We start from the raw sequence: 26,983 nt of genomic DNA on the forward strand, positions 1-26,983 counted from the left end.
CAGAACATGTTACGCTTGGGCGAGGCGTACCTTTCGCCTGAGGGCTTGCTGAGTAAGGTGAGTGCACTAGTAGCTACAGATGTGGCAGTAGTCGCATAACGTACTAGGGCAGAGGGAACTTACTTGTATAGGCGGGTAGATTTCCTTATCCTTAGGGCCTTCACCGATAAACTTTTGTATGAACTGTGTGAGTACGAGATCAATTTATCACTTGAGGGCTTACTGAGTAAAGTGAGTGCCCTGGTATACTTTAGCTGTGACCTTTAGGTTGCCTAAGTATCAGAGTAGAGAGGTGCTACTTGTATGGGCGGGTAATCACCCCTATCCTTGGATAATCTCGTGGGTAAATCTCTGCATGTGATTGTTAGGTTCAGAAAATGACTTTCAGTATTATGTTAATGATTTGTAAATATTATAAAATGATATGTATAATCTCATGATGGCCACACGCTGAATTTAATATATTGTTTCTTCCCTTACTGAGATGTGTCTCACCCGAATATAAATGTATTTCTTTTTCAAGACATCCTCGAGGTCGAGTTTGAGAGCTCGAGGTTTTTATAGCATTATTGGAAAATAGAAAAAGAAAATGGTATATTTCTATGTTAATTTTGAGGAATGTAAATATTTATGTTTTACGTTTTTATGTTTTAAGGCTAATGAGTAAGGAATGATTGTGAATATACTGAAATGTTTTGGAGATATATGTAATTATGGAAATGTAAGTGTTAAAGGATATTATGGTCTATGGATAGAATTTGGAAACTCTGGTATTATTTGTATGATTGAGGTTTATAGTTGTATTTTCCGCTGCGTATGTATGGTTTAATTATGGAATATCAGGGATTTTATCAGGTGTAACGCGTCGGACCCGGGTTTATGGGTTCGAGGCGTTACACATGTTATATATGCATTTATTATTATATTTTTGGCCTATAATTGTGATTATTATTTGTGTATTTATTAAATTTTTATGTAAATTCCAATATATGTTTTATTAATTAGGCTTATTGTCGTTAAAATTGTATATTTTATGTACATCAGTATTGAAATACATGATTATATAAGCCTTAATTAAATTAATGGACTGTTTGCTGTAGGGTATGGATATGTACATTTAAGGAGATTCTGTCTAGGAGATTGGATTTTAAAAGGGACCATTGTGACCCCTCCATCTTTCTTGGGAATCTTGAAGTTTTGTCTAGGAAAGAAAAATTTTTCCTGGGAACTTACTTGGTAGTGTTATTCGTATCTACAGTAAAATAGGCCTGGAATATTAAAGTTTCTAAATAATGGATTGAGCTATATCAAGAAAAAAGAATATCATTGTGTATTAAAAAATTGTCACAGCAATTTTATGACACAGAGATATTTTTTTATAAATTGACTTTAAATCCACATTGCAGTTAAGTCATAGTTGATTACTTTACCCTACAGGGAGGTAATTATTTTCTTTGACATGATTGGAATAAGATAGTGATTAAGAAAGGGAATACTAAATACCCACAGGTATAGGTTTCCTTATTCCACTAGTCTTATTATAAAGTATAAGTATATCTAATGCATTATGCAATCTATACCCACAGGAAAGGTTTAGATTTTTGCTTTTGAATCTAACATTGGTTGGTTCAAACTACAGTTTTTGTTGGCCTTACAAGACTTAACATCCTGTTTTGATGTTAACAAATAAGTGGAACTTAAAATGTTTGGTTAAGTGATGACAATTTCAGGACTCAACCTTGAGAAAGTAAGGTCAAGTGTTCAGAAGGATTCATGAAAGCTTATATTTCAAAGAAGGATGATCATATAAAGCTTAAAGCATGGATTCCAAAAGGATATAATAAAGTTTGAAGATTATGAGAGCATGAATATTAAAGAGAAAGCTCAAAGTATATTAAAACTTGAAGACAAGATGGAGCCAAAGCAAGCATGAAGACTTAAGTACTTAGAATGTCGAAGTCTTAAGAAGTCTTTATGTAAGTACTTCATTCAATTTCAATATGGATACATGAAACCCTTAGGTTAATTACTTGGACCTAGATACATTTTAAAATACTTGAAAAATATTTTTATAAGGTCGGAAGTTATTTCAAAAAGGTTAAAATTGTTTTTGGATTGAAATGCACTTTCCAAATTCTATTATTTTTTCTATATCTATATTAATGAGCATTTTTCTCTATTAAACACTCTTTATTTTAAAAAGTGTTCAACATGAAAGTTATGATATTTTCTCTTATCTTTATGTTGATTCTAAGAACGTCCAATTTTGAGTTATATAAAAAATGTTATGACTAAAATACCAAAGGGTGGTTGAAACTGTCAGCACCTAAGCCAACTAACTGGTCAGCCAACTGAGTGTTGTGTCAGCCAACTGACTAGTCAGCCGACTCACCAATTTGCACTATATTCAGTTAGCCGATTGACCATTTTTTTTTTTTAAATTATGGACTGATAGAATGGATTCAGTCACTTGTCCAACCGGCTGACCCTATGTAAACTCTTACTTAGTCGCCTATCCAACCAACTGACCTTACAAAAATTTAAATTTTGAACTTTAATGGGAAAATTCTAAAAAATTGTTTTTCCAATCTAAACTTTAGAAAAACTTGGGGCACACTCTAAGCAACTTGGGAAACATGGAAACTCACCCTAAAAACTTTATAAATACGTGGTTTTGCGAATCAAATTATACTAAGCAATTGAAAATCAATTCTCAAAACTAAAACTCTCTTACTCTTAAAGCTCTCATGCTCTCATCTTTGCACATCCGAATTGCTGAGATTTTTTGGAAGCAACTGATCAATCCTTCTCTGTGTTTCTGAATTGTTGATTCTCATTTAGAAGGAAAACTTGGTAAAATCTCTTTTAAACTTCAATTGCATTTCATATTGATATTTTGATTGAAGTATATAGTATTTGAAATTGTACTAATCCACCCTATCTGAGGGTAATTTTTTGTACACAGATTATTGATCTTGTTCTTGTAGATTTGACGATTCAAGGATTGTTTGGATCGTTGCTCAAGCATGGGATATCGCTTGGAGAGGCATTGCTCTAGCCTAGTGAAGGAGTGTTTGAGCGTGGGGTATCGCTTGTAAGGTTTTGTTCTACTCGAAAAGGAACTAGATTAGTGGAATCCTTTGGTGATTTTCCAAATGTGAGGACGTAGGCTAGGGATAAGCCAAACCTCGTAAAAAACCCGGTCCCACTCTCTTTCCCTTACTCTCTTTATTTTCAGCATATATAAACTGCGTGGATGTTTTAAATTCCTTAATCATATACACTACGTGGATTAGATATTAAATAAACTATAGCTTAATTTGTTTTTGGGATTACGAAAACCGAAATGGAGTACGTTGGTTGATCAATAAGTTGCGGAAACCATAAGGGAGTACATTGATTGATTCAACACCCAAGACTTATTAATTGAGAGTTTGTTTACAATCTAAATTCTTGGAAAGAGTGTTGTGCTTCATAATACAAAATCAATTAACCACAGGGCTTACATATATTTATAGGGCAGCAAACAAGAAAATATCTTGAATTCTTGAAAAGCTAAAAGTTGCCAAAAGGTTATCTTGATTGGGTATTTGTGGATTGAATACTTTGATTGTTGAATGGTTGGTTGATTTTTCAAGTTTTATTTACTTGTGTTGTGTTGAATACTTTAGTTGTTGGTTTGTGGATTGAACAAGTAAATAAGCTTTTGCTAAACAAGCAAATAAGCTTTTGTTGTGTATTGGATAAATCAACAAGAAGTCAAGAATTCATTAAAAGAGTTAAAATAGGTTAAGGATTCTTGAAAAGCATTAAAAGAAATTTTTTTAAACCTAATTCACCCCCCCTCTTGGGACTACACCTTAGTTTTCAGTTTTGTTTCAAAGTATTAATTAAATTTCTTGGTTATTGCAGTTGCTGTTACTTCTATTCTAAGTAATGATTCTCATATTCCAATTCTGAACGGTGAAAATTTTTCGAATTGGAAGGACAAAATCCTCTTGACATTAGGGTGCATGGATATTGATCTAGCACTCCGTATTGACAAACCGACAGTACCTACGGGATCAAGTCCTGCTACATATCAATTGGCCTATGAACAGTGGGAGAAATCCAACCGTCTGTGTCTAATATTCATCAAGTCGCGTGTTAGAAAGAGCATTAGAGGGTCAATTCCTGAGTGTGACTATGTCAAGGACTACATAAAGGCTATTGAAGAGCAATTTATTAGTTCTGACAAGGCACTTGCTAGCACCCTAATGAACAAGCTGTCAATGATGAAACATCACAAATCTAAGAGTGTGCGTGAGCACATCATGGAAATAAGGGACATTGCAACCCACCTCAAGTCCTTGGAGATTGAGATTTCAAAATCTTTTCTTATCCATTTCAAACTCAAATCTTTCCCTGCATCATATGGACCATTTAAAATATCATACAACACACATAAGGAAAAATGGTTTATTAATGAGCTACTGATTATGTGTGTGCAAGAAAAGGTGTAAAGACTCGAAAAATTAAAATGATTAAAATAATTAGAAAAAAATAATAAATAAAATAATAAATGAACAGATAAAAGGAATAGTATGAGAAAAAAAATAAAAATAATATATATATGAAATAAAATGAAATTAGACTAATTATTAATTAGTTAATTAATGGAATATTATTAAATTGAATTAATAAATTAATTAAATGTTATTTAAATAAATTAATTAAGTAAATTATATAATGGGTATATATATATAAGGATATGGTATGTATATATATGGTTAAAGTAATAAGTATATATATATATAATATAAAAATAGAATTAAGTGAATTGGATTTCAATTTGAAATCCAATTCAATGTTCAATCCTACCTCTTGAGTGCCGCCTCTCCATTTTTCTGTCTCTCACTTCCTGTGTGCACAGTTCCTCTGTCTCTGTCTCTCTCCATTCTCTTCTCAATTTCTCGAAGAGTTTGCAGTGGATTGGGAAACGGAAGGTATCATTAGATTCCTAGTTCCGTTGCCGACATTTCTACTAGAGCAGATTTGTCGTGGGAATGACTTAGGTACTGCTCCTAGGAAAAGGTAATTTTTCCCTATTTTCTCAATTTCTCGTTAAATATGCTGTTAAATCGACAATCAGACGCCACCACGGGGTCCTAGTCGTCGTCGTCGTCATTTTGGTGTAGGTAATTTTTCAATTGGAGTTTTCTAAACCCCACTCCAAAGCGAGAGTGGGATTTGGAAAATTTGGAAAAATGGTTATATTCGCGGGTATTATTATTTATGCGGGAATTATAACCCTAGGAAATATTTAAATAGTATTTTATTTAGGATTAATTTAATAGAACTAGAATTTTTGATTCAGGATCCGGGTGAGCGCCACAGGTATTTTTCGGAGTCCCTGTTGACATAGTTCAAAAAATCCGGTAAGAGGAAATTATATATTAAATCAGATTTTATGAAATTAAAGGCAATAATTTATGTTATATTATATGTATGTTTTGGTGTGAATTATTAAAATGTCAATCATAAAATTTATGTTTTCTGAGCTTAGAATTGTCGATATAGTTATGTATATGTGAAAGTGAACAAATGAAAGTGAAAAGAATTTTTTGATGAATTAAATAAGAAATGAAATGTATTTTGAGTATATAAATGTTAAATTTAGGTTGACTTATTTTATGAGAAATATATATGAATTTTACTATTAAATTGTGTGGCATGAGAATCTGTGCAAATTATATGTTAAATGTATGAAATACAGGCTAAGTAAGTAAAGCAATGAGAATAAAATGTGATATGGGCAATGTTGCCTGTATATGTTAAATGCAACCATGTAAAGGTACGATAGCTAAAAATCGGGTTAGCAGATTCTAACGCATTTCTATGTGGACTAACCGTAGCAGATTCTAGCGCATTTCTATGTGGACTAACTGATGACGGCTAAAGAGCGGCTGTAATACAATGAATGAAATGAAAATGTTATGAAATGAAATGACAAGGAATGACAATGCAATGAAATGAAATGTGAAATGTGAATGATACAAATGGGAAAGAGACATTTAAAGTGAAATGCAATGTAATGTTAAGTTATGAATATGAATATATGTGTATGATTGAATAACGATGGAAATAATGATGTATTATAATATTAGAAGTATCTATGTATGTAAAACATATTACGATTATGCGAGGCATACTCTTCACCTGAGGGCTTGCTGAGTAAGGCGAGTGCACTAGTAGTTTCAGATGTAGCAGTAGCTGCATAACGCACTAGGGCAGAGGGAACCTACTTGTATGGGCGGGTAGAATTCCCTATCCTTAGGGCCTTTGCCGGTAAACTGTTGTTGAATGCGTGAGTACGAGATCAAGTTAACACTTGAGGGCTTATTGAGTAAGGTGAGTGCTCTGGTATGCTTCAGTAGTAACCTTTGGGTTACTTAAGTATCAGAGTAGAGGGGTGCTACTTGTATGGGCGGGTAATCACTCCTATCCTTGGGTAATTTCGTGAGTAAACATTTGCATGTGTTTGATTAGATTTCTGTAACGCGCCGAACCCTTAAACCTATGTCCGACATGTTATACCTGATAAAATCCCTGATAATCCATAATCAATATATACGCAGCGGAAAACATAAATATAATCTCCTAATTATATAATACCAGAGTTTTCTAAATATATCTATCAACCATAATAAATTAATCATCCACCTGTATTCAAATATATACATATCTCCAAACATTATTCAGTATTCATAATACCAGTATGTTTCACAACCTTTCATAATATCTAGAAGACTTAAAATACAAAACATAGAACATAACATATACATCTCAAAATTAACATAGAAATATACACTTTTCTTTTTCTATTTCCCAATAATGCTATAAAAACCTCGAGCTCTCTAAGCTCGATCTCGAGGAAATCCTGAAAAAGATATACATTTATTATCGGGTGAGACACATCTCAGTAAGAGAAGAAACAATATATTAAACTCAACGTGTGACCATCATGAGATTATACATATCATTTTATAATATTTGCAAATAATTAACATAATACTGAAAGTCATTTTCTGAACCTAACAATCACATACAAATATTTACCCACAAGATTACCCAAGGATAGGGGTGATTACCCGCTCATACAAGTAGCACCCCTCTGCTCTGATACTTAGGTAACCCGAAGGTCACTATTGAAGCATACCAGAGCACTCACCTTACTCAGTAAGCCCTCAAGTGTTAACTTGATCTCGTACTCACGCATTCAACAATAGTTTACCGGTAAAGGCCCTAAGGATAGGGAATTCTATCCGCTCATACAAGTAGGTTCCCTCTACCTTAGTGCGTTAAGCAGCTACTGCCACATCTGAAGCTACTAGTGCACTCGCCTTACTCAACAAGTCTTCAGGCGAAGAGTATGTCTCGCCCAATTGTAACATGTTTTACATACATAGATACTTTAAATATCATAATACATCATTATTTCCATCGTTATTCAATCATACACATATATTCATATTTATAACTTAACATTGCATTGCATTTCACTTTAAGTGACTCTTTCCCATTTGTATCATTCACATTTCACATTTCATTTCATTGCATTGTCATTCTTTGTCATTTCATTTCATAATATTTTCATTTCATTCATTTGTACTACAGCCGCTCTTTAGCCGTCATCAGTTAGTCCACATAGAAATGCGCTAGAATCTGCTATAGTTAGTCCACATAGAAATGCGCTGGAATCTGCTATTAGACCACATAAAAATGCGCTAAAATCTGCTAACCCGGCTTTTAACTGCCGTACCTTTACACAGTTGCATTTAACATACACAGACAACATTGTCCATATCACATTTTATTCTCATTACTTTACTTAGCCTGTATCTCATACATTTAACATATAATTTGCACAGATTCTTATGCACACAATTTAATAGTAAAATTCATACATATTTCTCATAAAATAAGTCAACCCACATTTAACATTTTATATACTCAAAATACATTTCATTTCTTATTTAATTCATCAGAAAATTCTTTTCACTTTCATTCGTTCACTTTCACATATACATAACTATATCGACAATTCTAAGCTCAGAAAACATAAATTTCATGGCTGACATTTTAATAATTCACAACAAAACATACATATAATATAACATAAATTATTGCTTTAATTTCATAAAATCTGATTTAATATATAATTTCCTCTTACCTGATTTCTTGAACTACGCCAACAGGGACTCCGAAAAATACTTGCGGCGCTCATCCGGACCCTCAATCAAAAACCTAATTCCATTAAATTAATCATAAATAAAATACTATTTAAATATTTCTTAGGGTCATAATTCTCACATAAATAATAATACCCGCAAATATAACCATTTTTCCAAATTTTCCAAATCCTACTCTCGCTTTGGAGTGGGGCCTAGAAAACTCCAATTGAAAAATTACCTACGCCAAAATGACGACAACGACTAGGACCCCGTGGTGGTGTCTGATCGTTGATTTAACAACATATTTAACGAGAAATTGAAAAAATAGGGAAAAGTTACATTTTCCCGGGAGCAGTGTCTAAGCCATTCCCACAACAAATCTGCTCTAGTAGAAATGTCGGCACCGGAACCAGGAATCTAACGGTACCTTCCGTTTCCTGATCCGCTGCAAACTCATCGAGAAATTGAGAAGAGAAAGGAGAGAGACGGAGACAAAGGAACTGAGCACGCAGGAAGTGAGAGACAAAAAAATGGAGAGGTGGCACTGAAGAGGTAGGATTGAACATTGAATTGGATTTCAAATTGAAATCTAATTCACTTAATTCTATCTTTATATTATATATATATACTTATTACTTTAACCATATATATATATATATATATACCATATCCTTATATATATATACCCATTATATAATTTACTTAATTAATTTATTTAAATAACATTTAATTAATTTATTAATTCAATTAAATAATATTCCATTAATTAACTAATTAATAATTAGTCTAATTTCATTTTATTTCATATATATATATATATTTTTTCTCATACTATTCCTTTTATCTGTTCATTTATTATTTTATTTTATTTTTTTCTAATTATTTTAATTTTTCGAGTCTCTACAAGAGGAGATGTTGAAACATGAAAATTTGGAGAGTGCCAATTTTGTCACTTATAAAAGGGACAAGGAAAGAAAGGTAAAGGTGCTGATGGTAAACCTTTTAAGAAGAAGGAAAAAATGGTCATTGAAACGAAATGACCATAGGGATGCATGTTTCTTCTGTAAGAAAAAGGAGCACCAGAAAAAAGATTGCTTGAAATACAAGCAATGGCTCATGAAAAAAGGTAATCTCAATGTTCTTGTGTGTTATGAATCTAATTTCATGGATACTCATCATAATACATGGTGGATTGATTCAGGTACTACAATTCACTTTGTTAATGTCATGCAGGGCTTTCTCAGCCTAAGGAAACCAACGGGAAGTGAACAAGGCATCTATTCTAGAAATGGGATGCGTTTGCACGTTGAGGTAGTGGGGACTTTTAGGCTCGTTTTAGAAAATAAATTTCAATTAGATCTTGAAAACACTTTTTATGTACCTTCTTTTTCCAGAAATTTAATTTCAATTTTTAGACTAGCACATTTGAAGTTTCAATTTCATTTTGTAAACTCTATAGTTTATTTATCTAAAAATTCGGTTGCTATAGGCCTTGGAAGTTTAATAAATGGTTTGTGCAAATTAAATATAGATCCTGTCTATGAGCAAAGTCTCCTAACAATGCATGATAATGTTGGTACTAAACATACCATTATTGATGAGTCCTCCTTTACATTATGACACTAGAGATTAGGTCATATCTCCATTGAAAGAATGAAGAGATTAGTTAATGATAGAGTCCTCAAAACTCTAGATTTTTCTGATTTCAACACTTGTGTAGGTTGCATAAAGGGTAGGCGAACTAATAAGACAAGTAAAGGTGCCAAGAGGAGTAATGAAATACTTGGGATCATACACACTGATATATGTGGTCCATTCTGTAATAACCCGAAAAAAAAATAATAACAATAATTAATTAAAATTATTAATTAATTAATTGTTTAAACACTATTAAATTAATGTATTAAATAAATAAATAAAAATAAATAGTATGAAAAAAAATATATTATTAATTAATTAATAAATAAATTAAATGTTATTAAATAAATAAATAAATAGTAAAAAAAATTTATTGAATAAAGATATATGTGTAAGCTTAACATATATATATATATATATATATATATATATATATAAGTTAAAGTATAAGCTATATATATACAAAGTAAAAGTAAAAGTAATAGTATATATAAAACTTAAGTTAAGTAAGGTTTAAAAATAATAATAATAATAATAATAATAGAAGAAGAAGAAGAAGTCTGCAGAAAGCAGAATGCTGTGCTAGCCTCTCTCTGCGTCTCTCTGTACTCTCTCCTGCGCCTCTCCACTCCTCCATCTCCGCTTCTCTCTCTCCCCTCATTTCTTGATAAATATTCGACCGATCGGGAAACGGAAGGTGTCTTGGGTTCCTAACTCCGCCACCGACATTTCTACTGGAGCGGATTTGTCGTGGGAACGGCTTAGGTACTGCTTCTGGGGAAAGGTAATTTTTTCCCAATTTCTCAACGACACGGGGTCTTAGTCGTCATTGTCGTCATTTTGACATAGATAAATTTTCAATTGGGGTTTTCTAGGCCCTACTCCAAAGCGAGAGTAGAATTTAGAAAATTTGGCAATTTGGTTAAATTTAAGGGTATATTTATTTATTTAGGAATTATGACCCTAGGAAATATTTAAATAATATTTTATTCAGGAATAATTTATTGGAGTTAGAAATTTTTGATTCAGGGTTTGGGTGAGCGCCGCAGGTATTTTTCGGAGTCCCTGTTGGCGTAGTTCAAGAAACTAGGTAAGGAGAAAAATTTATATTAAATCAGAATTTTTATGAATTTAATGAAAAAAATAAATTGTGTTATATGTACGTGTATATGTTTCGGTATGGGTAAAATGTCAACTGTTTAAATTATATTTCTTTCGAATTTAGGATTGTTTATTAGATATGTATATGCGAAAATGAACTAATGAAAGTGGAAAAATATTTTCAGGATAATTAAGTAAGAAATGAAAGGTATTTTCAGTATATAAACACTAAATGTTGATTGGCTTATTTTACAGGCAGTGTATGAATTTTATTACTAAATTGTGTGGCATGAGAATTTGTGCAAACTATATGTTAAATGTATGAGATGCAGGCTAAGAAAGTAAAACAATGAGAATAAAATATAATATGGACAATGTTGCCTGTGTATGTTAAATGCAACCATGTAAATGTAAGACAACTAAAAGAGAGCCATGTTAGCAGATCTAGCACACTTCTGTGTAGACTAACTGATGACAGCTAAAAGGAACTGTGTTAGCAGATTTAGCACGTTTCTACGTAGACTAACTGATGATGGCTAAAAACCAGCTATAGTACGAAGTAATGAAATGAAATGTTATGCAATGAAATGACGATGAAATGACAATAAAATAAAATGACAAATGTAAATGATGTAAATGGGAAAGATCCACTTAAAGTGAAACGAAATGCAAAGTTAAGTTATGAACAGGAATGAATGTGCATGAATGTATAATGACAGAAAAGAATGATGTATTATGATAATAGAAGTATGTATGTACGTAGAACATGTTACGATTGGGTGAGGCATACCTTTCGCCTGAGGGCTTGCTGAGTAAGGCGAGTGCACTAGTAGTTTCAGATGTGGCAGTAGCTACATAATGCACTAGGGCAGAGGGAACCTACTTGTATGGGCGGGTAGATTTCCCTATCCTTAGGGCCTTTGCCATTAAACTATTGTTGAATGTGTGAGTATGAGATCAATTTAACACTTGAAGGCTTACTGAGCAAGGTGAGTGCTCTGGTATGTTTTAATTGTGACCTTAGGGTTACCTAAGTATCAGAGCAGAGGGGTGCTACTTGTATGGACGGGTAATCACCCCTATCCTTGGGTAATCTCGTGGGTTAAACATTTGTATGCGTTTGATTAGGATCAGAAAATGGTTTCAAGAAATTATGTTAATGATTTGCAAATATTATAAAATGATATGTATAATCTCATGATGGCCACATGATAAGTTTAATATATTGTTTCTTCCCTTACTGAGATGTGTCTCATCCGAATATGAATTCATTTTTTTCAGGATTTCTCAGGATCGAGCTTTGAGAGCTCGAGATTTTATAACATTTTTTGGGAAGATATAAGAAAAAGGGTATATTTTTATGTTAACTTTGATATGTATATTTTATGTTTTATAATTTATGTTTTAAGTTTTATAAGATATGAATGGTTGTGAAACATACTGGTATTAGTAAATAATGTTTTGGAGACATGTATATATTTGAATACTGGTGGATGATTAATTTATTATGGTTGGTAGTTAGAATTAGTAAACTCTGGTATTATGTTATATGGAGATTATGATCATGTTTTTCGCTACGTAGGTTATGTTAATTATGGATTATCAAGTATAACGCACCGGACCCGGGTTTAAGGGTTCGGGGCGTTACACATTCAGTACCCCTTGTCTAAATGGTCAGATATACTTTATCTCATTTATTGATGACCATACTCAGTATATGTATCCCTACCTTCTAATTAATAATGCTGAAACACTAGATACATTCAGGACATTTAAGAAAGAAGTAGAAAAACAATTAGACAAAAGTATTAAGATCATAAGATCAGATAGGGGTGGTGAATATTATGGAAGATAAACAAAATCAGGACAAAGATCGGGTCCATTTGCAAAATTTCTTAAGGATGAGGGTATTGTTGCACAATATACTATGCTGGGATCACCTTATCAAAATGGTGTTGCAGAAAGAAGGAATCGTACCCTTATGGATATGGTTCGGAGTATGTTAAGCAACAATGATCTTCCCTTATATTTGTGGAGAGGCCTTAAAAACTGTAGTGTATATCTTAAACAAAGTTCCATCTAAGGCGGTTCCCAAAATGCCATTTGAGTTATGGAAGGATGGGAACCACGTTTAAGACACTTACACATATGGGGTTGTCCATTTGAGGTCAGAATCTATGATCCACAATTAAATAAATTAGACCCTAGAACAATCAGTGGATACTTCATTGGTTATGCAAAAAATTCTAAGGGCTATAAATTTTACTGTCACTCACACGCACCTAGAATTGTTGAAGCTAGGAATGCAAAATTTCTTAAGGATATTGACATTAGTGGAAGCACTGTTTCTCAAAAGATAGAGTGGGAGGAAACACATAATAAAGAAAATGAATTTGTGAATAAGGGTAAAATGATTATGTTTCAAGAAAATCAATATGATGTTTTGGAAGAACAATCAAATCAAGATATACCACCTCCACCTCAAGAGGAACAAGTCAATATAGAGGCTGAAGTACAACACCCACTTGATATGGGTGACACTCAAACTCAAGTTTTAAGGAGGTCTTCAAGGGTAAGAAGATCTGCTATTCCTAGCGACTATCATGTATACTTGATAGAGTCTGACTTTGATGTTGGACTTAAAGATGATCCCATCTCGCTTTCACAAGCCATGAGTGGGGAAAATTCAAGTGTTTGGCATGATGCCATGAAGGAAGAAATGGATTCTATGGCTAAAAACCAAGTCTGGAATATCGTTGAGTTACCTAAGAGAGTCAAAGTTGTAAGCTGTAAATGGGTCTACAAGACTAAAAGAGACTCAAATGGTAACATTGAGAGATATAAGGTCAAATTGGTAGCCAAGTATTCACTCAAGTAGAAGGCATTGATTACCATAACACTTTTTCTCCAGTTTCTAAGAAAGACTCATTTAGAATAATCATGGCTCTTGTAGCTCATTTTGATTTAGAGCTATATCATATGGATGTGAAAACAACATTTTTAAACGGGGATCTTGAAAAAATGTATACATGAAAGAACCTAAAGGATTTTGTTCTAATCAAGGCAATAATTTGGTTTGCAAATTAAAAAAAGTCAATATATGGACTAAAGCAAGCCACTCGACAATGGTATCTAAAGTTTCATGATGTTATTACTTTATTTGGTTTTACGGAGAACATTGTGGATAATTGCATATACCTCAAGATCTGTGGGAGTAAAATTATTTTCTTAGTCCTATATGTGGATGACATCCTACTTGCAACCAATGATTTGAGATTGTTATATGGCACGAAACAATTTCTCTCTAAGAATTTTGAAATGAAGGATTTGGGTGAAGCCTCTTATGCCATTGGCATAAAAATTCACAGAGATAGGTCTCAAAGGACATTAGGACTATCTCATAAGGCCTACATTGAAAAGGTTCTTGATAAATTTAGGATGAAAGAATGTAAACTGAATGCAGCACCCATTTTGAAGGGTGACAAATTCAGCTTAAGTCGATGCCCTAAAAATATATTGGAAAAGGAATAAATGGAAAACATTCCTTATGCGTCTGCAGTTGGCAGTTTGATGTATGCACAGGTCTGTATAAGACCAGACATAGCATTTGCAGTAGGAATGCTTGGAAGATATCAAAGTAATCCTGGAATGGATCATTGGAAAGCTGCCAAAAAGGTTATGAGATATTTACAAGGAATCAAGGATTACATGGTTACTTATAAGCAGGTAGACAATCTAGAAGTGGTTGGATATACAGATTCGGATTTTGCCAAATGTCAAGATTCAAAGAAATCCACTTCAGGATATGTCTTTATGCTAGTAGGTGGTGCTATATCTTGGAAGAGCACCAAAAAGACAATAGTTGCATCGTCTACTATGGAGGCAGAGTTTATAGCATGCTTTGAAGCAACTTCACAGGTCAAATGATTAAAGAATTTATCACAAGGCTTCAAATTATGGATTCAATATCAAAGTCATTAAGGATTTACTGTGATAACTCGGCAGCAGTGTTATTTTCGAAGAATAACAAGAGTGGGAGCAGAAGTAAACACATTGACATAAAATACCTTGCTATTAGAGAGAGAATTAAAGAACAAGAAATGATCATTGAACATTTAAGTACCGATTTAATGGTGGCAGACCCTTTGATGAAAGGGCTCTCAATCAAAGTGTTTACAAAACATAAGGAAAACATGGGATTGGTTAGTACACTTTGTTCTTGATCTCTTATTTAATTGTCGATAAAATCAATTTATTTGTGCACATATAGTATCTGTTCCTAAAATTGTCCATTGGGACATTAGACCCGCAATGACTTATAGAAAGTCATGCATAAAGAGTTACCACATAAAGTTTTATTAAGAAAGGTCGTACATTGTGATACATGGAAGGAATTGTTTACCACATAAAGAAAAACAAAACCGCCACGATTCATGTATTATCTTTCTATAAAAGTTAATGTAGTTTCGTGTCCATATTCAGTTTTGAACTTTTCATCCCACAAAGTCTTCAAGATGTATCATGTGAGCCAAGTGGGAGAATGTTAGCGCGCATGTTTCCTTTTTAAGTGGCACACATAACACATCTTGTTTTATTTGAAAATACTATTATCTAAATTATTATAATTATTATTTTATTAAAAAAAATCAAATATGAGAGATAAGATTTTATAGTAACTACTTGATATACTAAAACTAAGTTGTTGGTTTGAAATTCAAATGGAAGATTTTGAATCTGATTTGAAATTCAAATAAAAGATTTTGAAAACTCACAATCCCCTTGATGGTAGGAAATGTGAGAGAAAATCTCTCAGTGGATAGGGTCTTGACCAGTTTATAAATAGGGTCTGTAATTAACCATTAAGTCACACATTGACTTATGATGATATAGAACTGGTCAAAAATCCTACTCCTTCTACTCTTCTAAAACACAAAAGAATTTGCAAATCTCTTTCTCTATTTCTCATAGTTCTCTTTCTTATTTCAGATCTCTTTCTTGAAGATTTGAGCAGTTATGGCTGAAGGTCAAATCACTGTTCTCTTCCGCTTGTAAACAATTATTTGTTTGTAGTTTTTGAAATTATGCTTTTAACATAATCATGTGTGTTTAATGTTTATGGACAGAAGATATTGAATGCTGAGACACCCTTCTCAAGAAATTAGTACAAACAAATCTTTAATCCAAATATATTCAAAACTTAATATAGAATTAAAATATACTGGGCAGATTTATAGCCCTTTATTTTTTGTTTTTAGTCCAAATACCTTCAAATCAAAACAAATGTAAACATCTGGTGAGATCACAAAGAACACAAAACAGTACAATATTTATTTACCTTACTACTTTCAATATTGAGACAGCATCCCCTCTGCATTAGCTCTTGCAGATGGTCTCTTGAACCTACAAAAGTTGCAGATAGGTGAAAGCAGGGAAGGAGTTTTGTATTTGTCCTCCCCACCCACCATTGGCATGGGAACCCCAATCTTGACTGGGCTGACATAGTCTGGCCTGTAAGTCTTGCCCAGAACTCCCTCCACAAGTTCTGTTAGACCATAAAACTTGAACTGTGTCTCCAAGTGAGCAAAAGCATCATCTGCCGGTATATGGTATTTGTGAACCCTGTTCTCTTCTGCCCCAATTGGTCTCACCTTAATGTCCATTTGAGCCAGTCCGGTCACCGTCACTCTAATGTTGTTAGTATCATCTGTTCTTTCGACCACCACTGCTCGGTCTCCGCCATCGTACCTCCATTCGGCCTCCCCATCATAGGGGACTTCCACTGTCTCACCATCCCACCTTACAGTGAGAGCATCCACATTGTCATCCCACCGTGAGACTCTCTTTGCTGCAATCACAAGGGTGTGAGTGTCAAACATCACTGCAAGGGCCTGGACCCAGGTGAAATCCCGGGACCGTCCTTGAGGTCGTGTTCCAATGAAGTGAGCATTGATGTGAAGGTTGTCATCCGAGACGATGGCGAAGTCACCTCCCTTGGCTCCATGGAAGTAGAACATCACTCCGTCGCCTCCTACAAACCGTGGATCATAGCAGAGAGAGCCATATCCATCACATCTAGCTTTTCTATCTGTCAAAGAACGAGAGTTGTGAAGAGCGCAGCATAGCCGTCAAAACATTTGCCTTGAAACAAAAACTACACTTGCGAGTGGGTAACTAATTAAGCACGCTTACGCTTGCAAGTGGCCTCGCACTTGCTACTGCAATCCATAAAACATCCCTTCTTCTTCTTGTTTTTCTTGGGCTTCCTCTCTGGGCATTCGCTCGGACAGACAATGGTCCTCTGGTGACAAGCCCCCTTGGCTTCGCAGACAGCCTGCTCCTGCCCGGTCCCTGCAACTGGGTCCAACAACTTGTAGTTTGTCGAATCGTCCTTGTGATGTTTCCCCTTATCGGAATGCCCATTGTTGTTGTTGTTGTTGTCACCTTTGTTGTTTTTGCCATTGTCACCATTGTCATGGTTGCCGTTATTGTTGCTGCCACCCTTGTGGTTGTCACCATTGTTGTTGTCACCTTGGTTGTTGTCGTTGCCCTTGCCATCACCCAGAACAGAGGTGGTCCCCATATCCATGGAGATTAAAAAAGCAAAGAAAGCTACCAAAATGCATGCCTTCCTCATACCCATCTCTAAAATTTATAATGCAGAGTTGGGCGCACAGGCACTCTAATTATGCTTCTCTCTTCTCCTTGTAATGATTTTCCGGTGCTCTACTGAATATGGAAGCGAGGGTTTGCAGCTTTGAAGTAGCCTTTATATAATTAAGAGAACTTGGGATGGATCTCTTCCTCGCCCCTTGGAGTGCGGCATCAGTCTTGTTACCTTTCTTCGTCCCATAGAAAACAGCTCGGATCACAATTTTAAAGGACCGGCCGGATCTTACTTAATGGGTCTGGAGTCTGAACTATTATACAATCTGTGGACACTCACGAAACTCAAAGAGGCTCTCTTTGCTTGTGTTTCTCATAAACGCTTTGGAAGAATCCAAAACCCTCATAAAATACACACAAAGATAATGACCTTGTGCTTTACAGAGTTAAAAATGTTTCTCCCTTTTCTCATTCTGGTTCTGTTGTTTCCATAAAGAAGGGAAATAGTGCATGTTATGCCACTGGTTTCTGTTGAATTTTTTTTAATAAACTTTGAATTAAGCATGGCACTGTTCTTCACACATTAAAGTTCTCGTTATTCCTTTGGAGAAGCAAAGAAGTCGTCTGCAGTTTTAAGGAACCAGCTCAACTAGTTCTACGAAGTGCAGAAGAAAAGGGAGGGTGCACATGAGGCAAGTGGCTATTAGGCTTGCCACTCCTACACTCATGGATCCCTCAGGAGTTGGGACAGTCCTCATACATAATGTAACAAGTCCACCGCCGGACTCTCCCCTAATTTTTATATTACTTGAGATTTGAGTAGCTTTGAATAATGTTAAAGTGGGATGTGCTAGCTTCATCCAGATTTGTGGAGTTCGGAGCAGGGGTGGGTCCACACTCCACCCTGTGTTTGGCTTGTTATAAATGCATGTGCACATTCTACCTTCATTCATTTTTTTCACTTATACAGTTTTATCTCTTAAAACTTGTTATACATTATTGGCCCACAATTTAATAGTGAGAATTTTTAGGTAAACTGGTAAAATAACATAGTATTAGAACCGATTATTAAGAGAATTCTCAACTTGTCTGTATTTATTGTGCAATGTTTAAAAAAGTATCGTATTTCCTATATAACTATCGTGTACTTATCTCTCACGTGCAGCACACTATACGTGTGAAGAAGTGTTAAAATTTGATATACATCGTTGGCCTACAACCTAACAATTTAAGTTTTTAAGTGATAATTTAATAGTATTTTTTTCATGTAAAAAGTTTGTGTTGTGTTAATGTTATACACGCCTGTACACATTATATCTTCATCCATTTTTCAACCTTGACATTCAATTTCTGTCTTTGTTTACTGATGTGTAGAAGGTTCCACCATAACTCCTTCTAGGGTTACGTTTAGTTTGTGGAATGCAAATTTTTGGTAATAAACTAGTTATGATATGATAGTTATAATTAGTTATACAAGAAATTAAGTTGTTACTATAAAACAAATAACAATGTGAACTTTTTAGAAATCCATAATAAGAAACAGATCAGAAATAACTATTCTCAAATTTCACCATAAAAATATAGATCTTTTTCTCATTACATATTGAATAAAATAATTAAAAATTTACAAACAATAGCTATTTTCTCAATTTCTTAATTTTACATTGTATTAAATCTTATTTCACAAAATAACTATTATGTCGAACTGAGTAAAAAAAAAAAGTGAAAATGGATCAACTACTGAAGCATTTTCCAACTTCACCCGTCATTCACCCTCTCCATTTTCTGCCACTTTCTGTCAAGAAAGGTTTCGTTTGGCAGCTTCCCAAAATCCCAAGAACTACATATCATACACACCACTAGATGACCTGCATTCAGTATCTTCTATGTCCCATTTTTGTGACTTCTACTTGTTTATTCTCTAACTGTTTGCTTATATTCATGTTAATATTATACCGTATAGGTTCTTTTATACTACAATTTGATGTTTAAACCCACCCAACCCAACCCCACATCCGCCCAAAAAGGCTGCTGGGTTGCCTTAAAATTTTGGGGTTGTCCTTGGAGTGGGTATGGATGTAAAATAAAATCTCCTTCACAGAAATGTTTTTAGGACTAGCTACTAATGAGTTGCAAAGATATATTTTTTTTTAACTTATGTATAAGTGCTAAGTCGAGCAAATACATGCAAGTTGTACCCAATATGGATTATTAATACCTCATATTTATAAGAGGTTGAAATGATGATTGATGCAGTGACTCATATTGAGTGTTTGCGTATGGTACTAGGGCCTAATTGGCCCTCCCTAGATTTAAAAAGACATATTAAAATGATGCCGGTGAAAAAAGAAACTTCTTTATATTATTTTAAATTCGTTTGGCCTCTTATGAAAGAGTAGTTAGAAAGACAAAAACCTACTTTGATTGTTTAGTACAAAAAGTTGTAAAGTGTCTTAAAAGTATTTACAATGATTAAAATATTTGTAGGAAATATATTAGTTTGAAAAGGCCTTGAATTTAGAGTTATATTAGATTCGAATAGGATATAATATAAAATTATATTAAAATTTATTCAAGTTCAACATTTGAAATCGATACTCCCAAATGCAACATAATAGTTTTGTAATGCTTGAATTAAAAATTAAGGATAACAATAGAATCGAATTTGTCAAGGAGAAAAAGACACTCTTTTAGCTTTTAAAAGTTTTAAATCTAAAACTTTAAAAGCTCGCAAAAAAGCTAAAAACTGACTTTTAAAAATTGAAAAAGTTGTTTCCAAACAAGTTTGACTCAATTTTTACTTTTAAAAAGGAAAAATTAAGGCAAAAAGGGAAGACCAAACCAACACCAATTATTACGGTGTTCCTAATGTGCAAGAGTTTCCAGTTTAACAAGCCCTTCCTTCCATATGATTGTCAGAAGGCTTTTCTCCAAAATCTTGTTCTTCCCCTTGTGGTCTGTTAAAAGGAGAGGAGAAAAGAAGCTTATAGGAAAGAATAAGAAATTAATTATTTTTTTTCCATTTTTGGTTTAATAAGAAAAAAGAAAAACACATGGGGAAAAAATGTCTAGAAGCAAAGGAAAAATATACTATGATTTTTTAGTTTAGGCAGTGTGGGTGACAACTGACCGACAGAAAAAAATTGCTAGGATGGAACCACATTCCATCGTTATACAACCCCATTGCCATTTACTCAGGACCAATAATAAAATTTTGCCACTTAATCAGATAGATGGAGGGAAAGAGAAGAATACTTGAGGGGAAAAAATATGAACATCCGGTAAATAACCAGATATCTGCTCTTTAATTGACTTGTCAACCTAAAGGAATTCCTGTTCAATGTTGTGGGCTGACCTTAAATACCAAATATCTTCAAGAGAAAAAAAAAATGCTACAGAATGGGATAAAAAGAATCTTATACAGGCTATTGAAATATAGGAAGATCGTTCTTTGGCTGTTGATTGAAGCTAAAACCCTCTACTCCAGCAACAGTGATGCTACGGGAGGCCTCTTCTCCAACGATGGTGATGCTACTGGAGGCCGCTTCTCCAACCTCCCCAACCATCTTCAAGAAGTAACTGTGCCTGCACAAGAAAATGTTTAGGATCATGAAATGATATAATGCAGTGCATGCACACAGCTGATGGAAAAAAATCGTATACCATCGAGTATCTGCAGTCAACTCAGGATGGAAGGCAGTTCCTAGCAAATTCCTTTGCTTTACTGCTACGATCACCCTCTCCTTGGAACCATGACTCTCCTGAATGTTTTAATTGAGGGGGAAAAAAGAAATGAGAGAAATCGTTACAGAAACCTTTTTTATAAAAACTCACTAATTTCCAAGAGGACCAGCCTCCTCTTGGCCTGTCCCATTGCACACCAGCGTTGCATCAACATAACCTAAAGGTGCGCTCAGCCTAGCCTAGCCCAGCCTAACCAAGCCACCAAGCAAATGCACCCTTATCTCAACACATGTGCACATGCACACGCAATCATAGAGACACAATCCCATCCCCACCCCGAAACCTTAAGCATATGACATCACCACATCAGTGTTTCTGAGGACACCAATCAAAACTTCTATATAGAGATGATGAATTAGATGTTCAGTCCAATAATGTGATATTCTTAAGGTCAGAATTTATTACTCTAATGCCATATTTTTACACTTTTTCTCTTTGAACTTTTCAAACTCTTAACTACATTTGATTGCATATTTATCCTCAATTGAAAACTCTCCTTGGGCATGGTGGAGGTGTAGTCAGTCAAGTGTTCTGCAAGAGCTTGTGCGGTAGACTAAATCTTGAACTCTTTATCAATGAAGTGCAGCTCTTGCCTACAATTTCAACCTTCAAGGATATAAAACATCTTATCTTTCTCTAACATGTCCCAAAGAACCCACATAAAAGTAGAGAATTGTTTCACAAATTCCCTTAATATACCAGTGTGCTTAAGCTCCCACAGTTTGTGCCAAGCATTGCACTCGACATTTTCAAGAAAGAATTGGGCTTTGAGCTATCTCTCAAGTGAGCCCAAGTATCAATTACACTATTTTTCTTTTTCTTTTCTTTTTTTAAATAAAAGAGGGTGGCACCTACTAAACTTTATTAGAAAACCCCTCACTTATGGTAGAGGAAAACCGTGGTTACAATTTTGAGCCTTTGGGACAATAAAAGAAAAATTCCAAGACCCTAAAACTAACTTAACCAACATAAACCAAACTAAAAAACCAAACACCAGCAACCAAAAAACTAAGAAACTAAACCACTAAAAGAGTAATAACACAAAACATCATGAGCGTAAAGAAGGAAAACCCAACAAGTTCAATCGAATCATTCCCCTAACTTGCTGAGGAAGATCATCTTGGCAACTATAAGATCAAGAAATACCAGATTCACCCTGTTTGGCAAAGAAATCTGCACTTTTATTCACCTCCCTGTAAACATGTTCCACTTTGAACTATATGCCTCTTAATGCTAGCATAAGTTCTTCCCACAATTCCCATAAGTTCCAAACCGAGCACTTCTCAGAATTTATCCACTAAACCAACAAAGCAGAGTCATATGCAATCTCCACTTGATCAAATCTGAGATCTTTGCACAGATTAATCCCTAAAATAATCGCCTTCAATTCAGCCATGTTATTTGTTCCATAACCCAATAATGAGGAAAAAACTGCTTTCAATAAACCTTTTTCATCTCTTATCACGCCTCCACCACCGCAATTCACTGGGTTACCTCTACAACTCCAATCCACATTTAACTTAACCCAACCTATCCCAGGTTTACACCATTTAACTACACAAGGAAGACGAACCCCCACATTTTTTACTTGAATATCCAAAGCACGAAGGACTACAATATTCGTGCCAGAAGCAGGTGCACATTTATTTAACTTGTCTGAAATGGATCTCAGCCAATATTTAATATCAAGCCACACAGTTCTCACCAAATCATGAATTGATTCCATCCTGGCTCTACATCGACAAGTCCAGAGTCTCCAAATGATGAGACTAGGTATAAGACCTACCAAAATGCCTAACTGTGAGGCCCGTCTTGCACAACTAAACCAGACATTAACTCTGCATTTCCAAGTACTCGTTGCCATACAACTAACACCCAACGCCACTGCTACTTTTTTCCATACCTCCTGAGCAAAAGATCCGGTGCAAAACACATGGTCTAGAGATTCAATCTTGGCATTTGAACAACAATCACGTTGAGAGGCCATCTGGACACCTACTTCTTTAATACGAGTATCAATCGGAAGACAAGCAAACCAAGACTTCCGCATACAAATTGACACCCTTTTTGGTAACATAGGATGCCAGATCCATTTTGTAACTGAGAATTCCTCTTTATGCTCCCTTATAATTTCCCAGGCACTTGTCGTGGTGAATTTTCCATCTGTTGAAGGTTCCCAAATTATTGTATCTGGACCCTCCTTGCAAGAAATAGTAGAGTTCATTACTTCTTCAGCCTGATCTTCACCCAACAGATCCACTAATAAATCAACATTCCACCCATCTCTATCCCAACAATCTCAAGTTCGAAGTTTATGGTTACTCATTTCTTGAACCATAGCACAAAGGGGTCCAAAGGCTAACCAATGATCAAACCAGAAAGAAGCCGACCCTTCTTTAATTCGAACACGGACATGCTCTAAAACTTTAGGAATCACACGAACAATCGATCTCCAAAATCTGGTTCCTTTCTCTAGTTTCATTTCTCTCAAGTGGTGTTTCTTATACAAATACTTGGCTTTAAAGAATTGAATCCACAGATTATCCATAATTAATAATCTCCACACAAACATCATATGCAATGATTTTTTTACCTCCTCCAAATCCCTAACACCCAAACCACCCTCACAAACAGGCTTACATATGTTAGACCAGGAACACCAATTCCTTTTCCTTTTGTCATTTACTCCACTCCAAAAAAATTTTGATAACATAGAATTTATCATTTTGAAAACAGTAGTAGGAATGTCCAATACCGCCAATTGATGAACCGCCATTAATGATAATACATGCTTAATTAAAATTAGGCGGCCCCCTTGAGATAAAAGCTTAAATTTCCAACCCGCTATCTTTTTCCTCAATTTATCAACTAGGGGCTCTAAAATACAGGCCGTAAGCCGACCCGATACCAAAGGAACACCCAAATAAGTAGTAGGAAAACCTCGTTCCGCAAAGTCAGTCGTCCTTAACAGAGATCTCTTCCGAGCAAAAGCAATTCTCTTTGACAAAAAAATACTTGACTTTTTTTATTTATTAATTGACCAGACCAATCCTCATACTTCTTCAAAGTCTTAATAAGCATTCGAATGGAACTTCTCTTGCCATTGGCAAAAATAAGAATGTCATCCGCATAGAGAAGGTGAGATACCAAAGGCACCCCACAAGGATGATAGTAAGCCCCTATCTTATTCTCCATAAAATTTTTCGTTAGAAGTCGAGAGAGAACTTCCTATAAAAGAATAAATAGATAAGGAAATAAAGGATCTCCTTAGTGAAGCCCTTGAAAAGGTTTAAAGAACCCTTTATAAGTGTCATTCATCATAATGGAGAACCAAGGAGAGGAAACACATTCCGCCACTAAACCACAGAATCTTCGTGAGAAACCAAAACTTTCCAAAACCAAGTTTAAAAAATCCCAATCGACCCTATCATATGCCTTAGCCATGTCCACTTTGATCATTACATTTCCACCATTAAACTTCTTATGCAGAGAATGAACCATTTCTTGTGCTAAAGAAATATTTTCAAACATACTTCTACCAGAAATGAAAGCTCCCTGTTCCGGAAAAATCAAAGCAGACAATAAACCTGTCATCCTTGCAACAATAATTTTTGAAAAAAAATTGTAGATAACACTACAAAGACTAATAGGCCTAAACTTGTCAAAACTCTGAGGATTCTGAATTTTTGGGATTAGAACAATGTAAGATGCAGAATAAAATCTAGGAAGAGGGGACCCAACAAAAAAATTTCTAGCTGCATCGATTACGTCTTCTTTTACAATATCCCAACAATCCTGGAAAAAAGCCGAGCCAAAACCATACGGACCTGGGCTGCTATTTCTCGGGATAGAAAGAACAGCATCCCTCATCTCCACCTCAGACAGTTCCCGACAAAGATCAATATTCTCCTCTTCAGAAACCATAGGAGATATTATATCAACAAGGTTAGCTGTTCGATTGGATCCTACACTTGTTAAGAACGTTCAAAAATAACTTACTGCACCCTCATGAACAGCTTCCATAGAATCCAACACTTCTCCATTTGGAAATTTCAATGAATGAATCATAGTCTTCTTCCTCCTTTGGTTCACAAATGCATGAAAGAACTTTGTATTGTTATCTCCCGCCTCCAACCATTTCTTTTTGGCTAGCTGAGAAATACAAATCTCCTCCCTCTTTTCCCATGCTTCCAGCTCGAGTTTAGTAAGGAAAAAATCTTCCTCTATTTCTAGCAAATACCCTTCCTGAAGCTGAGCCTCTAGAGCCTCCATACTTTCCTCCAATTTTTTAATGTTTTGCTGTACATGTCCAAAAACTTGTTTGTTCCATTTTCGAATTGCAACTTTCGTATGTTTCAATTTACCAGCAAGTCTAACTAAACCCGAACCATGAGACTCCTCCCTCCAGGCTTCCTCCACGCAAGACTTAAAAGACTGGTGCATGCTCCACATATTTTGATACCTGAAGGGAGAAGGACCATACCGATGCAGATTTCTATGAAATCTAATAATCAATGGGTTATGATCTGAAGTCCTCCTCTTTCCATATTCAAAATAAATATTTGGCAAAACTTGAAGAAGATTCGAATTATAGAGCACCCTATCCAATTTTGCCCAACTCCGAGAATTACCACCGTGACAATTACACCAAGACATGTTGTTGCCAGTACCAACCAAATCCATAAGACTACAGTTGTCCAAGCAATTGTTAAATTCCTCCATAGCCGATAACGGCCTCATATGACCACCAATATGTTCCGAATTTGAACGGATAATATTAAAGTCTCCCACCACTAACCAAGAGAAATCATCCCTCTTTACAAACTCCAAATCATTCCAAAGTTCCCGGCGATCTGTTTGACGACATTTAGCATAAACGAAAGAAGCCAAGAAAATCTGGTCCATAGAACTAAAAATACCCGAAATAACTTGATCAGACATATGTTGTAACTCAAAGTGTACTTCCTCTTCCCAAAATATCCAAATTTTACCCCCCACTGAAGTATTCACACAAAATTCGGAAAATTTAGAAAGTCAGCCCATTGCGACATCAGACTTTCATCAGAAAATGGCTCTGAAAGAACCAAAATAGAAGGCGAAAAGTTCCTCATTAACATATGTAAACGATTTTTCGACGTGCCTAAACCCCGCACGTTCCACACTAGAATTGTATTAATCATAAATCAAGTTTCTTTGGACGGGTAATAACCCGTTGATACTTCTTCTCACTTTGCCCATTAATATCCTTCAACTTAACAATCGGAACATGTAAATCATCATCCGAACAAAAGCCTTTTTCCAAAGGAAGTTTCTCTAAATTATTTGTCTCCACCTCCCTATCCGATTCACAATTATGTGGGACACACCTGGCCATGAAGGTACACTCTTGTTCCAAAATTTCTGTAACCATATTACTAGACGTCATCAACTGATCACGCACTACTATGCCATCTTTCACTATCAGAATATCAGCGTCAAGAGCACCCAAGACTGGTTCAACACTCTCCTTCCTCTGCACAATCTCATACTGATTTATATTTCGCTGCAAAGTCTCCACTTCAGGCCCCTGATCTTCAGGAACAAACTCCCCCTCTTCCATCTCACGTTGCAGAACTATCTCAACCACTGGCAAAATTTGTGATGTCGTTGCACCCTCTTGAGCCTGAGCCCCCTCTACAGGTTCT

The 26,983-nt window shown here is 35.0% G+C and overlaps 3 protein-coding genes across 3 annotated transcripts in view; 1 reads left to right on the forward strand and 2 right to left on the reverse strand.

Annotated features, from left to right (window-relative positions):
- Positions 1-14,483: 14,483 nt before the first annotated feature.
- LOC131148094 (secreted RxLR effector protein 161-like) lies at positions 14,484-15,959 on the forward strand. The gene is made up of 2 exons (XM_058097828.1): positions 14,484-14,870; positions 15,939-15,959. Exons 1-2 carry the CDS (start codon positions 14,484-14,486, stop codon positions 15,957-15,959), a joined length of 408 nt encoding a protein of 135 aa, XP_057953811.1.
- Positions 15,960-16,126: 167 nt separating this feature from the next.
- LOC131148095 (uncharacterized) lies at positions 16,127-17,592 on the reverse strand. The gene is made up of 2 exons (XM_058097829.1): positions 17,142-17,592; positions 16,127-17,037 (listed from the first exon to the last, which is right to left on the reverse strand). The coding sequence occupies exons 1-2, from the start codon at positions 17,590-17,592 to the stop codon at positions 16,298-16,300; spliced, it is 1,191 nt and encodes a 396-aa protein (XP_057953812.1). The 3' UTR covers positions 16,127-16,297.
- A 3,218-nt stretch (positions 17,593-20,810) lies between these two features.
- LOC131147609 (probable pyridoxal 5'-phosphate synthase subunit PDX2) overlaps positions 20,811-26,983 on the reverse strand; it is a 31,993-nt gene continuing 25,820 nt past the window's right edge. The window contains exons 6-7 of the mRNA XM_058097109.1: positions 21,219-21,316; positions 20,811-21,140 (exon numbers count right to left, since the gene is read on the reverse strand). Coding sequence (XP_057953092.1) covers positions 20,981-21,140; positions 21,219-21,316 — 258 coding nt within the window. The 3' untranslated portion in view covers positions 20,811-20,980. The remainder of the gene's footprint in view (positions 21,141-21,218; positions 21,317-26,983) is intronic.

The sequence above is a fragment of the Malania oleifera genome, chromosome 2, assembly GCF_029873635.1.
Source record: "Malania oleifera isolate guangnan ecotype guangnan chromosome 2, ASM2987363v1, whole genome shotgun sequence".
In the NCBI taxonomy this organism is placed as follows: Eukaryota; Viridiplantae; Streptophyta; class Magnoliopsida; order Santalales; family Ximeniaceae; genus Malania; species Malania oleifera.